Source organism: Etheostoma spectabile, chromosome 22, assembly GCF_008692095.1.
Source record: "Etheostoma spectabile isolate EspeVRDwgs_2016 chromosome 22, UIUC_Espe_1.0, whole genome shotgun sequence".
In the NCBI taxonomy this organism is placed as follows: Eukaryota; Metazoa; Chordata; class Actinopteri; order Perciformes; family Percidae; genus Etheostoma; species Etheostoma spectabile.
Genome location: NC_045754.1, coordinates 13,867,855 through 13,880,703, shown reverse-complemented (window position 1 = coordinate 13,880,703; position 12,849 = coordinate 13,867,855). Strand labels below are relative to the sequence as shown.

General features: G+C 41.6%; 1 protein-coding gene across 2 annotated transcripts in view; it reads left to right on the top strand.

Annotated features, from left to right (window-relative positions):
* Positions 1–12,849, top strand: part of stau2 (staufen double-stranded RNA binding protein 2) — a 99,597-nt gene that overhangs the window by 46,242 nt on the left and 40,506 nt on the right. For both annotated transcript variants that reach the window (XR_004327615.1, XM_032504569.1), the window contains exon 12: positions 6,528–6,883. Coding sequence is in view for 1 of the 2 variants with exons in the window: in XM_032504569.1 (XP_032360460.1) it covers positions 6,528–6,883 (356 nt within the window). In the remaining variant the exon portion in view is untranslated. The remainder of the gene's footprint in view (positions 1–6,527; positions 6,884–12,849) is intronic.

Here is a 12,849-nt window from a genome sequence, read left to right as displayed (position 1 = left end):
CACACACACACACACACACACACAGAGACACAAAACAGTAAGGCAGGATATATGATGGTATGACATGAGGATATATATGAAGCACGATATATCTCACTTAGCTGTGTCTCTTCCACATACCAGCTGTAGACAACATAAGATAAACCCTTTGTGAAAAAATACCGGAATTTTGAAGTTACTTTATCAATAGTACAAACAATGCTACAAAAGGAAGCTCATTTTAACCCATTAAGGATGGAGTATAAAGCACAATAATACGACCTTTTACAGCGTTTACCGTGTCAAACATGAAAATACATATGAAACAAAATGGAGACATGGTAAAGACGGCCTCCTTAGCCATCAGAAATCCTCCACTTGTGGACATTTTTAACTGTAGACAAATATAAAAACAGTTTTATGACAGGATTTATATATAAATTCACATGGGAATGTGATGGCCTTAAGGAACATTTTATTTATAGGGGGGAAAGGACTTAAGGACCCTTCACTGAGAAGTGAAGGAAACAGCTGGAGTCTATGAGCTGTATATTTTAAGTTGGCTGTCTTGTCTTTAATCACAATGAAAAAAAAATGACAAAGCCTTCCTCTTAGCAAAGTTGAACGCTATTTCAAGACATTTTTTTTCAGTTGTCTCCAGAATCTGGCAGTAAAGTATTTTTCCATTTATTCAACATAATACTGCAGTTAAATAAGTTCATATGTATTACAGGTGTAGTAAGTTTTTTAAGGCATTTCTGGTCATGATGTTGCTTAAGCTGATCAACGTGTAATGTAATATCTGAGCTTAATTTGTTGTGATGTCCCAGCTTGATAAAAGGACACACGTCAAGCAGTTTTACTCTGGATGGCAGCAAAGTAAATGTCAGCAGCTTGAGAAAGTGCAGTTTAGGGGACAAATGAACAGTGTGTGAGATGTGGAACAGCAGGGTGAAAAACAAAGCAGATAGCCTTATTAGATTTGAATGTGCTATTGTCACTCGGGTCTAATGAAGGCTTTTGGCAGCACTGTAGTGCTCTTACATAGGGTTTCTAGCTTCAGTCTAAGGAGTAGAATGAATGTGATATTTCTCATTTTTAATATTGAGTACAAAGCAGATTGGTGAGACTCTTCTAAGACTTCTTGTGTTTGCTTATTGATGGTCCCGACTCTATATACAGAATCTAGTTGAGAACTGAGTCCCTGCCACAACTTTAATAGCCCTCATATGTGTGATGTAGACAAATTCTCTGAAAGATATATCATCTAGATTATGTTTATAGATAAATGGTTGTTCTCTTGGATAAACTATTTTGGTGGTTGTGGTTTCTATGGTAGCCCAAGCTCCAGGCATTGCCCAATACCTCCAGAGCAGAGCCCCGTGGGAAACAAAGTCTTCCTTATTTAGTGATTATTCCTATTGTTGGCCTGGAGCGTGTCTTTGGTCCCATGCCATTCCCACTCATAGTTTATCTCTCACTCAGCGTGAGGCGTAACTATTTGCTAATTACCTCTTTAAAGTTGCCCAAACCGCACAACACTCACACGACGCTAATGTCGGAATAATGTTTATTGCATAAACACCATTTACAACTCATTCAAACAGATACAGCTGGTCTCAGTTTTCTGTGTGTCTATGATCGCTGAATGGAAGATTTTTCTGGTATGTCCATTGTTTTGATAGATTATGCTGTTTATTGAGTAGAAGTGAGAAAATCTAAACCAGTTTACAGAATTGCAGCAAACTCAGTAAAAGTCAGCTCTGGCATCAGAATGATTGTAACCTTTTTTATATGATAGACAGTGATAATTTGTTATTTGTGCTTCAATGTGTTTTTTAGAGAAAACAAATGCCAGATAATTGTTTGTCAGCTCAATTTAACCTTTATAAGTTGCTTTTCACTATTAAATAGAACTTTACAAGGATTACAAGTCAAAACAGATGACAATCTTCTCCAGTGGTCTCATTTCTCACCTCGCTGCAGTAGTGTAACGTGTACTCCTGGGTATGTCAGTACACTGTGACATCATTGTGGGTGTGGTTACAGATTCAGCAGAGCACACTCCTGACCACACTAAACCACACCTTTCAGCAATGATGGCAATGGGGGCAACAGGCTTGAAGGGTTCAACCGGAGAGAGCAGTGAAACGCTTCTTTAACCCTGGTTTGGAGTTAATTGTAAGATGTGCCACCTTTTGTGTAAATGTCCAATTAGTGCTGAAATACATTCCCCAGAAAGCTGATTTCTCCTGCTCGTCGAGCCGTGCTGACCATTCCCACGCATACCAGGATGCATTGTGCTCAACTTTGCTACATTATACAAGCTCTTAGCTTTTTAAATCTAATTAATACATGACAGACATTTAAATTGGCAAAATATTAGGGGTGTCCCCGACCAGGAATTTACATAGTCAAATCAGATTTGTCAAGTCTTGCCTATCTTCAGCTGAACGTCGAAGGTAAGGTTCTGTGTAAGGTCCTTTTGTATGAAAGCATGCAAGCGATTAGGAGACCTGTACAGCGGTGGAGAAGATTAACTGAAAGTGGTTTGGAACAAGCATGCTTGCGTTTCACTAAAGCAGTCAGCAGCCGGCACGCCGCCAGTGACGTGAAGCGGAGCACACCGAGGAAAAGTCTGCTTTCCTGCTGTGCACACTCTATACTTTTACAATTCTCTTGTCATGTTTTTTTTGACACAAACACAAACGTTGCCTTGTTGCATATAATGCTTGTTGGTCTGGTGTGTATGATTTGATAATTATTGGGGCAGACGGATCATGCCGTAGGCTGCGTGCTGGATCTAGATTTATTAAAACATTTTTATTTTATTTACATCATAATGTGCTGTATATTAACTTATTGGGAGAAAACAGGTAGTTTATGTGAAGTCCGACATTTACCACTCCCGTAGCCAATGATGACATAACCATCGTTTCATAACACCTCTGCAAAGATTTGACTCTGAGATTGGCGGTTAAATTAGGCTCCTTTGATCGAAGCATCAAATATTCGACTATTCCCTACGAAATAGAAGGACTTGCCCAAAAATCTCCCAGCTGGTATTGGTTGTCTTTTCTAGTTTATCTTTAGGATTCTGAAGTTCTACAGCTAACTTTATCCAAGGGAGGAGTAAAACTGTTGCATAGTAATGCAAGGGTCCCTGCCGGCCATCCTCTACACTCATATTTTGGGATGAATCCCAATCCAAGTGAAAAGACGAACAAGGAAGTTTTGGGGCAGCTTTTCCTTGCACAGCTACCAAAGCTGAAAAAGCAGTTCTTCCTCACCACCAACTATGTGACAGTGCTAGTGGCAGGAAGAACAACAGATTTTGCACCTGCTCCCAAGAGACAGAGAACATTGGCAAGAACTGCAGGCCTTTTTCACACTATATCCCTGACTCAGATAGATAAAGTAGAAATTATGTTGAAAAATGGCAAATTGAAGAATTCCATTTAAAATTTTAGCCCTGGTTGATTTACATACACCTGATGTTAGTGGTGGTAACAGCAAATATGTTTTAATAATACAGGTCAGTTTAAAATGACACCTGTCAACCATTGCGAGCTGCAAACCCACCGGAAGATGAGCAACTTGTGTATCTGTTTCATATATGTTTTAAGGGAGCTGGATATTATTTAGCTTTTTCTCTTATAAAAGAGATAGCCAACATTCTTCATTTAAATGGCTGCCATCTTGAAGTCTGCCATCCAGTTGTCTTCAGTTTCCCTTGTGCATGGGTATGTAATTGAAATCCTGCGCAGGAAAGACGGACTCTACCAGTAACAGTAAAACCTAAAAGAAAGATTCACTTACAGAATGTGTTTAACAAAGGCTATTAAAAGACATTAGCCATAAATACCATGACAAATGAGTGTGACATGATGGTGTGGGCCAGAAAAGGAGTTAATTGTATCATTGTGGTTGGTTGTACCTGAGCTAACGTACAAACTGTTCTTTAAACACCTATGAAGTCATTGGCCAGCTACACGTCACATAAAGAGCATTGACGCATTTTGTAAAACCAAATGGAAGAAAACAGGTAACTGTGTTACTGGCTATCGCTCTGTCCTTCTGGTCTTGCTCTTCCACAAAAAACACACACACACCTCAGGCTTCCACAAGCGTGTGCGTGTGCGTGTGCGTGTGTGTGATCTCTGGGATGCAGTGCTACAACAAACAGGGTGGCTTGAGCCAAGAAGGGAGTGTAAAAGAAGTAAGAAGAGAGTGATTTTTCTCCCTTCTATTCCCATGGGTATTGCAGTAGGGCTTTTCACTCGAGTTGCCACATTTCATTTCCTGCTGTGCATGTGTGCGTGTGTGTGTCTGTGTGCTGTGTGCATGTGTGAACTATGGGAAGGTCTTGCTCCACCTTGGTGATTTATAGCGGCGGGCTCTGGCCCTATCTGTTTTCGATCAGTCTCATGCTTGGCTCTGGCTTCCCTCCAACGCTCCCCTGGCCCACCGGACGCCGAGTCTGGGTGGGACCCCTCCAAAACTGCCTGGAACCAACACCACAAACACACTCTCCTTTACTCTTTCATTCCCCTTTCATTCCCCACTTCTCAGCCTCACTGTGCTTCTCCCCTGCTCTCTCCTGTCTCTAACTTGCTCCCACTTCATGTACACAATTTCACAATCTTTCCAGCCAACTTCCTCATGCACAAACAAAGTTGGTCACTCTCACTTATTCTCTCTTGCTGTCTCGCCTTCTTTGTCTCACTCTTGATCTTTCTTGCTCTCACGCTCTTTCTTGCCATCTGACACCAGATTTGAGCACTCAGTCACATGCAAACATGCAAACATCCTCACAGGCACGCCCGCGCACACTTAGGCAGACAATCATACACACTCACACGGATTACATTCATCCCCCACCCACCCCCCAAACACAATATTCATTGTCCACAGCTGATGTCATGTTGGCTAACACCTTTCATTTTTTGTGATGCATTCAGAATGTGCAGTCCTGCGAGTTTTACTTGCGTAATTAAAGTTGCCATCATGATTGGGAGGGGGGGGTCCTAACAGTTGTGTCATTGCTGGCAATGGGCAGTTTGTTGTGGTATGAGTAACAAGTCCTGGATTTCGTTGCCGTTTCCTTCAGCTTTTCTGTTCCTTTGGAAAGGAACGCAAACCTCATTGTTCATAATGGGAAATACTGTCTGCAGCGTCTCAGAAACCTGAGACAAGTGTGCAAAACTCTCTGTCTTTGTATGTGTGATGGTAATGTTAACTCAAACAGGAAGTGGCCTGTCAGTCATGCGCTCACTCCAGCGCTTTCTCCCAGCTGTTGGCCTGCACGCACACACAAACAAGCATACACACACACACACACACACACACACACACACACACACACACACACACACACACACAGCTGGTCTTCCTGTCTCTGGTGACCTTGGCTGGGCTTCGGAGGCTCTGCATGGTTTTCATATCCACTCATCTCCACCTTCTCTTCCATCTGATCTGACTTCCAGCTCATCCTTCTCTTTTATCCTTTCATATCTCTTTTTCATCTTCATTTACATCTTACATGCTTTCCTCTCACTTTCACTGCTGCCACAAAGTGCCGAAAGTATTGAGCCTCAACCCATGGGGGGTTTCCTCCTTCCACCTGTCACGACCATTTCAGAACAGTGATGTCAGAGTACAAGGAAGCCAACATAAACAAATGAGATTTATCCAAATGGTCTGGATCGGAACAAAGTCTTGGAGCGTTGTTGTGCTCAGCTGGCTAGAACTGCAGCATATCTGGATTGAGCTGCGTCCTGTTAAACAAAAGCTGGTCAGCGTTGCCTCAGGCCTGTCGGATCCAAATCACTCGGGACATTTCCTCAAGCCACCGAAGTATTCTCACAAGAACCACGATCTGAGACAAAACCTGCTTTCCAGTTCTGTTTGGTTGGCATTTGAAGAGATATTCTAAGTGAAGTAAGATGCTGGTTAGGTGACAGTGCTGTTTCCCATCAATGTTGAAGTCATAGCCACTCTGTTGATATTGGTAGATGCTCCGTTTGTGTTTGAGAGTGAGGAAGAAAGAGGCTTAGTGTGTTTCCCAGCAGACAGTTTGATAATGTTTGGAACTGCCAAACCACATGAAACTGTCATCTACGTTTGGTGATGGAATGCCAGTTTGGGAGCCAGCTCACACACTTGCAGACACACAAATGGCCAAAGTTAGGCGCGCACACACACACACACACACACACACACACTAGCATTGTCTGGTTGTGAGTGACAGATGAATGTGTGTGCACTCCTTTTAACAGTTAATAATGAGAGCCATAATAATAATTTTTCTCTCTTTTTCTCTGTCCCTCAATCTCCCACTTTTGTCCCTTTCTGCTCCTTTATAAACCATCTGACCTCATCTATACTTTAACACTATTTCTGCCCATTCCATCTCTATCTGCTCTCTCTCGCTCCTCATCTTTGTCCTTTTATCCATTCATCCAACCCTTATGTTGTCCCTCTTTTTTCTCCTCCTCTCCCCCTCATCTCAATCTCCATCCATCCTCCCTCTCCCTTGACTCCTCCAGCCCAGAAGGGTCTGCTCCACCTCAGCCCCGACGTCTACCAGGAGATGGAGGCCAGCAGGAAGCAGGGGGGCAGTGCTCCGGGCCCAGGCTGTAACAGTGGCGGCTCTGTCAACTATATGGCATCCAAAGACATGGGGCCTTGCTCTGCCCCGCTGCCCCCAGGACACTCTCCATACTATAGTAGCTCCTCACCCAGCCCAACTGCTACCATGGCCAGGGAGCTGCTGCTTAATGGTCAGTCACCCACAGCCGACGCCTCTCTGCCCATGAAGGGGAAGAACTCGGCCCTGCCCTGCGGCGTCTCGGTGCAGCCTGCACAACAGCTGGACTACCTGGCTCGCATCCAGGGGTTCCAGGTGAGATGCAAGAACATGAACATGCTACTTCAAGGGTAGATCTGTAGATCAGTATTCATATTCAAAGTGCTCATATTATGTTTCTTTTTTTTTCCTTTCCTTTATTGTGTTATATATCGTTGTTGTGCTTGTTATAGGTTTACAAAGTGAACAAGCCCAAAGTCCACCCCAAAGGGACTTACTGTCTTCCAGAGAAAACACTGTTCACAAACTGCTCCAAACAGCTCTATTGTAGTCTAGCCTTTACTTCCGTACTTACTTAAACGTGTGTCACTTTGTAACACACGTAGTAATGCTCGCCTAGCTGCTAGCATGGCACTCCCTCATGCTCTGCAACTGACAAGCTAGCTTGCCAGCACTGCACATGTGTGACTCCAAACAAAGATGCAACAGAAGTGAGATGCCTCAACACACAGGGTGAAAAGAGGAGCAGCAGCAATGTGCAGTACAACAAATATATGGTGTTTTCTGAAAATTAAACCACATAAACCTATTCTGGTACCATCTCTAAATTATGAACTTGAAAATGAACACTTTAAATGTATACAATGAATGGAAAGTCTAGTATTATACAACTAGAATCTTACTTATTTAGTTTTATCAAAGTCCAGGTTAGGCAAATGTATTTGGAAGAGAAAACAAAGGTAAATGGTACCCAAGCTGTCCATTGTAAACATCCATCACAGTTTCCAAACTGACTTGCTGGTTTAAAATGCAACCAGTATAACTTACACAGGGTTTCCCCCAAGAAATTAGTTAGCAAAGGTGGTAAGCTACTACTGCAAAGCATTAGGATGTGATTGATCAAACACCTGCTAAGTCGGACAGATCCTTATGCATCTCATTTTGTTGTCAATATATTAACTAAATTACAGTTTCAACAGTTGTCTCACTCGTTAAATGTGTGGTCTGTTGTTTTGAGCGCAATTGCACATTTGCCCAAAGCTTAATAAGCCTAATATTATACTTCACAAAAACAAGCCATTTTCCCTGATGTAAGGGAGGTGAATTTTATTCCAGACAAGCGAGGGCACCTCCACCACAAACATCTGCAGAAAACCTGCCTACTGTGGTTGTGCATGCGCAGTTTTCCCTGTCCAATTTTGGCTTTATATATCGTCTGACTGCTCGGTTTCTTGCCCCATTGGATTTACCATGTTATCAGATCTCAGCAATACACTCATCATAACTGATTGAAATGATAGCCACAATTAGGAAAGTGAGACTTTAGTTGTATAAAAGCATAATTAGATGGGTGGTGCTTTTTTTCTTATGGGTAGAAGCCCCATCAAGGAGGCCTCCATGCTGATAGGCATTGGTTTTCCAATTTACACTAATTCCTCTTTGGAATGTATGTTTTTTTTAACTGCCATGAATTAGGCCATAAAAGTCATAATTTCAATTTGGTTAAAGTTGCAGACACCCTGTGGTACTGTCATACAGTTTGCACACATGTTCAATGACGGCACAGATGTTAGCATGATCATGTATAAATATGACCCCTACATGCACATTCCTGCTCTGATTCTTCTTCCTTTGGACCATAAAGAATGTGTTCTTGGTCAACCTGTGTGGGTATGAAGAAGAAAAGTTGCACACAATCCCAGCCGCACGCGCACACACACACACACACACACCTCTCCACATAAGTGATGCAGGCTTTCTGTATCTTTCTAAAAACCCATGCACTCTACACGCACAAACGTACATGCAGCATTTACAGGTGATTTGTGGTGGTGGAGACTTTCCAAAAAAGATAAAGGAATGAGGGTGGTGCTCCTACAAGACTAGTGGTCTAGAGTGTAGAACTGCTCGATAACGCACTATGCATTTTCTGTTTCTCACTGTGGACATTATTGGAAGGCTATGGATTTAGAGCTGGAACTAAACCTCACAGGTGCTTCTGTCATTACCAGACTGGACACACACACACACACACACACACACACACACACACACATGCACACTCAACAGAATCACACACTGACTGTTAGCCCTCTGTGCGTGTAAAAGAGAGACAGCCCAGCACAGTGTGAGTTTTAATCAGTGCTGGCCGATCTGCGGTGCATACCATGCCACTGATACCAGTGCCTGTTCATTTAAGCTGCAGATGCTTTTTATCAGTTTGAGCGAAAACATTTTATCTTAACCTGCTGAGGGTTCTTTTGAAAGGCCTTTGTTATTGCTCTGAGCCTTCCTGTGTGTGTGTAACCTGAGAGAGCTCTGCTGCCTGGCCAAGCCCAAACACACTTGTTCAAATGTGCACACACATACACACACAGCAAGTTCTGTTTACTGGAAAAGGAAGAGTTGGGCTAAGTCTATGTGTGATGTTTAAGTCCTTGTCGTTCTCATACTTCGCAATCCATATCCCACTTTGCATATAGCTTAGTATATGTATTGTCTATGCATCTTTACATGCATTAATCTGAGTAAATAGTAAAACACAAGTTAAACATGGTGTGTGTGTGTGTGTGTGTGTGTGTGTGTGTGTGTGTGTGTGTGTGTGTGTGTACGCACGCACATGCGCGTGTTTCTTAAGCGAGGAATTCAGGCTGTAATTGAGCCATGCAGACAATATGTGTTCTATTGAGGGGATGTTTCATATCATGCGGGTTTGTAACGAGAACCTCTGGTTGCCTACAAAGCCACATTAGTCCAACTTTTAAGGCTTATGTATTCTTATGTGTTTTTGTGGGATAAACCACCACAGATTTAAAAATGTTGTTGCCAAAAAATGCACTTGTCTGCTTTTTCACTGGACACGTAATGTGCTGCTTTGTGTCGAGCGGGCATTCCCTCAACCACACTCAACAACAAACAAGCACTTAGATCCACCGTAAGATTTTTTTTTTGTAATTTGATAATAATCTCCTTGTCTGATTAGTAACTTTGTTTTTGTAATGTAATTATGTTGTCCAAGTGAGTGGATTACAGTGAATGCCGCAACACTGGATTAAAGCAACTAAGAAAGCACTGAGGACATTCTCATAGTGTCTGTTTCATCCATGCAGCTCCACAGACAAAGGCCTGGGCCTACCTGCTAAGCCCTTCTTTTGATTTGATTGGAAAATAGCCTCTGGTGGAAGCTCTGACTGGATAAGCAACAGTGTGTTGTACTCTTGCCAGCTTGCAGCATGGATGCTGGCACTCGCTCACTTGTGTGTGTGTGTGTGTGTGTGTGTGTGTGTGTGAGCGTGTGTGTGTGAGCGTGAGCGTGTGCGTGCGCTATTAATTTGGCTGGCGTGTTGTTGGCACGGTGGGTATGTGCGCTGGAAGTAGGGCAGAAACAAAGACGCAGGAGGTAATAGACAACACATGGACTAAGGATGAAGTACTGAGTAAGAGCCACATAACAGATTCTCCCTCTTTCTCTGTGTCCCTGTATTTCTCTCTTTGCTCTCTTTGGTTAATGATTTTAATGTGTTGGTCTTTCTGCTCCTCCATCATAATAGCTTCCCCTTATCTTATCTTTTCCCTTTTGCTTCCATAAATCTACTAACTCAAATGCCTCATTTCTACTGCATGGTTTGGCTTGACTCAACTCACTTTTGTTACCAGGTGCTTTTCTCTATTTTGTTTTACAGTGCAGTCCAGAATCATGGCTACACTGGCGTGATTCTAGGCTGATCGCCATAGCAACGCTACATCTTGAACTTGCATTCGCTGGATCCTTTGATTGTCAATTGTACGCCGTTGTGAACGCTGTAGTTTTGCGGACTTCCATTGTTTTTTTAAATCTGGGTCGAGTGAATAAAACATTGCCGTTGCTATTGTGGGCAGATTGTCTATTTGAATATGTTGGGTTTTTGCAAGATGTCGCGCTAGTGACAATGATCTCTGACTAATCAATGGTCAGCAGTGTTTTAACTTCAACTTCTAGCATCGGCTCAACTCGCTTGGAACCTCGACCTAGGTAGTACCAAAAAAGTATCAGTTACTCTCCACAAGATTTATTAATGGAAAACCAAAAAAGAAGGGTTTCTAGCGTGTTGAGTAGAGCCGTGCCGTACCATGCAGTGGAAATACGGCATAATTTATCTTGCCAGTAGTTTTAAGAAGTTGAAAGGTTTGACCCCGGCATTGCAGTCACCAGCTGCCTATTAACTCTGCCATCACATTACTTAATAAAATCATTACAAACTGCCACCGCTTCAGATTATTAACTGTTACCTTCCTTTAGAGTGTGCCGGAGATTTTTATATAGAAGATCAGTGATTGATGGAAATCTAATTATTTTTTTCCCATCACCATCAAATGGAGCGTTGATACACACCTGGACTAAGACATATCTACTGCTTCTGAGCAGATCCATTGTCTGTCATACCTTTTTGCTTTTTCACATGCACTATATTTCCATAACCTTCTTGGTTCTTGGAAGACTGGAGCGTTAATCTGAGAGTCTCTCTCTGTTTGTCTGTGTCTGAATGTGGACTGGCAGTGGAGTTATTTACTGGTTGAGAAAGTTAAAAAATAAGAGGGGAGTGAAAGGGACAGAGAGAAAGGAAGTAAGTGAGTGAGTGCATGCATGCGCCCCATAACATGCTGCTTTTATTTTTGGAGAAATACGGAGAATGATTACTCAGACATGAGTGACACAGTGGTGAGCATGTGTGCAATAAGGTGTGATTTCAAATACAGTGCAAATATATTTTAACTATTTTTACGGATAAAGATCATCTTGGTTTATCTTTTGTTCAGAAAAGATACTATGTGTGCGTCATATTCTTTATCAGATTTATTATGTATTATGTATTAGTTTGAGCTATAAATCATTTTGTCTAAAGCAACACACAGTAGTTCAAAACAGACAGCACAATTTGGAAACCCAAATTTGTGTATGTCTGTGTAACTTCTTCTGAACAGCGGTCACTGTCACAGTAATGGAATATTGCACAGCCTTTAGCTAAACTTCTAATCTAATGTTTACAGTAGCACATGTGAAAAAGAAATGCTTTTATTATTTCTGCAAGGAGAAATTCACAATTTACAAGAGTCATTAAGTCAGCCAACTGACACAGTAATGTGATTTATACAGCAATATTTGTATATTAATATTTTTAACATTATATACGGTACATATAGTGTATATTATAAAAAAATTAAAATATATAAATTGTATTTTTTTCATTTGATATTTGCTAATATTAGCCATCACAAGCTACTGGTCATACCAGACAAGGTAAGGCTGTTGCTGAAAAATGTGGACCACATTGAATTGAGAAATTATGTGTTTTCATTCTAATGAAAACTTTTCATTTTTGGGAAAGGAAGAACGTGTTATTTCTTTCTAAAGTTACTTAGTCCTGCTTTAAATCATTTCCACAATAAAGACCAGTTATTTGACACTAAAATTGCATGTAGTCACCCTGTCTTTAGGTTACACTGTATATAGATAAGATGACCCTTGTTTTAACTAAATGTGCAAAAAAACAATACCACACAGAAGAGTAAGCAAGCATCTCATTATTTTGTGCTGTGCATAATACAGTAAGCCATATTCCTGAGTAGCTGGCATGTACAGTGAATGCAGCACCTTTCCAGCGTGAATTACAAATTACAACCCTCCTGAGGCTGCGCAAATGGAAAATATGACAGAACTACTTTGTGTATTTTAGCTAAGATTTTAAGCGGCCAGTAGAGTTTTTTTTATGCATAAAGCATAAGCTGATAGTTTTGTGTTATTTCAGTGTATGTGAATTGTGGAGAGTTGGATCTCTCAAATCATGAGTGCAGGATCACTGGTATGTGTGACATTAAAGGTTTACTGTAAATGTAAAATAGAATCTGCAAAAGTTCATGTGAGTCAGGGGCAGCAAATAGGCAACGCATCTCCCGAAATGCCTGACCCAACCAATCGGCGTGTCTTGGCTTGGCCAGAGTGGAATTTGGGACTCTAAACTGTACATAAACCACCGAAACGTCACTGCATGTCACGCTAGTACACTAATAACACGTTACACTTG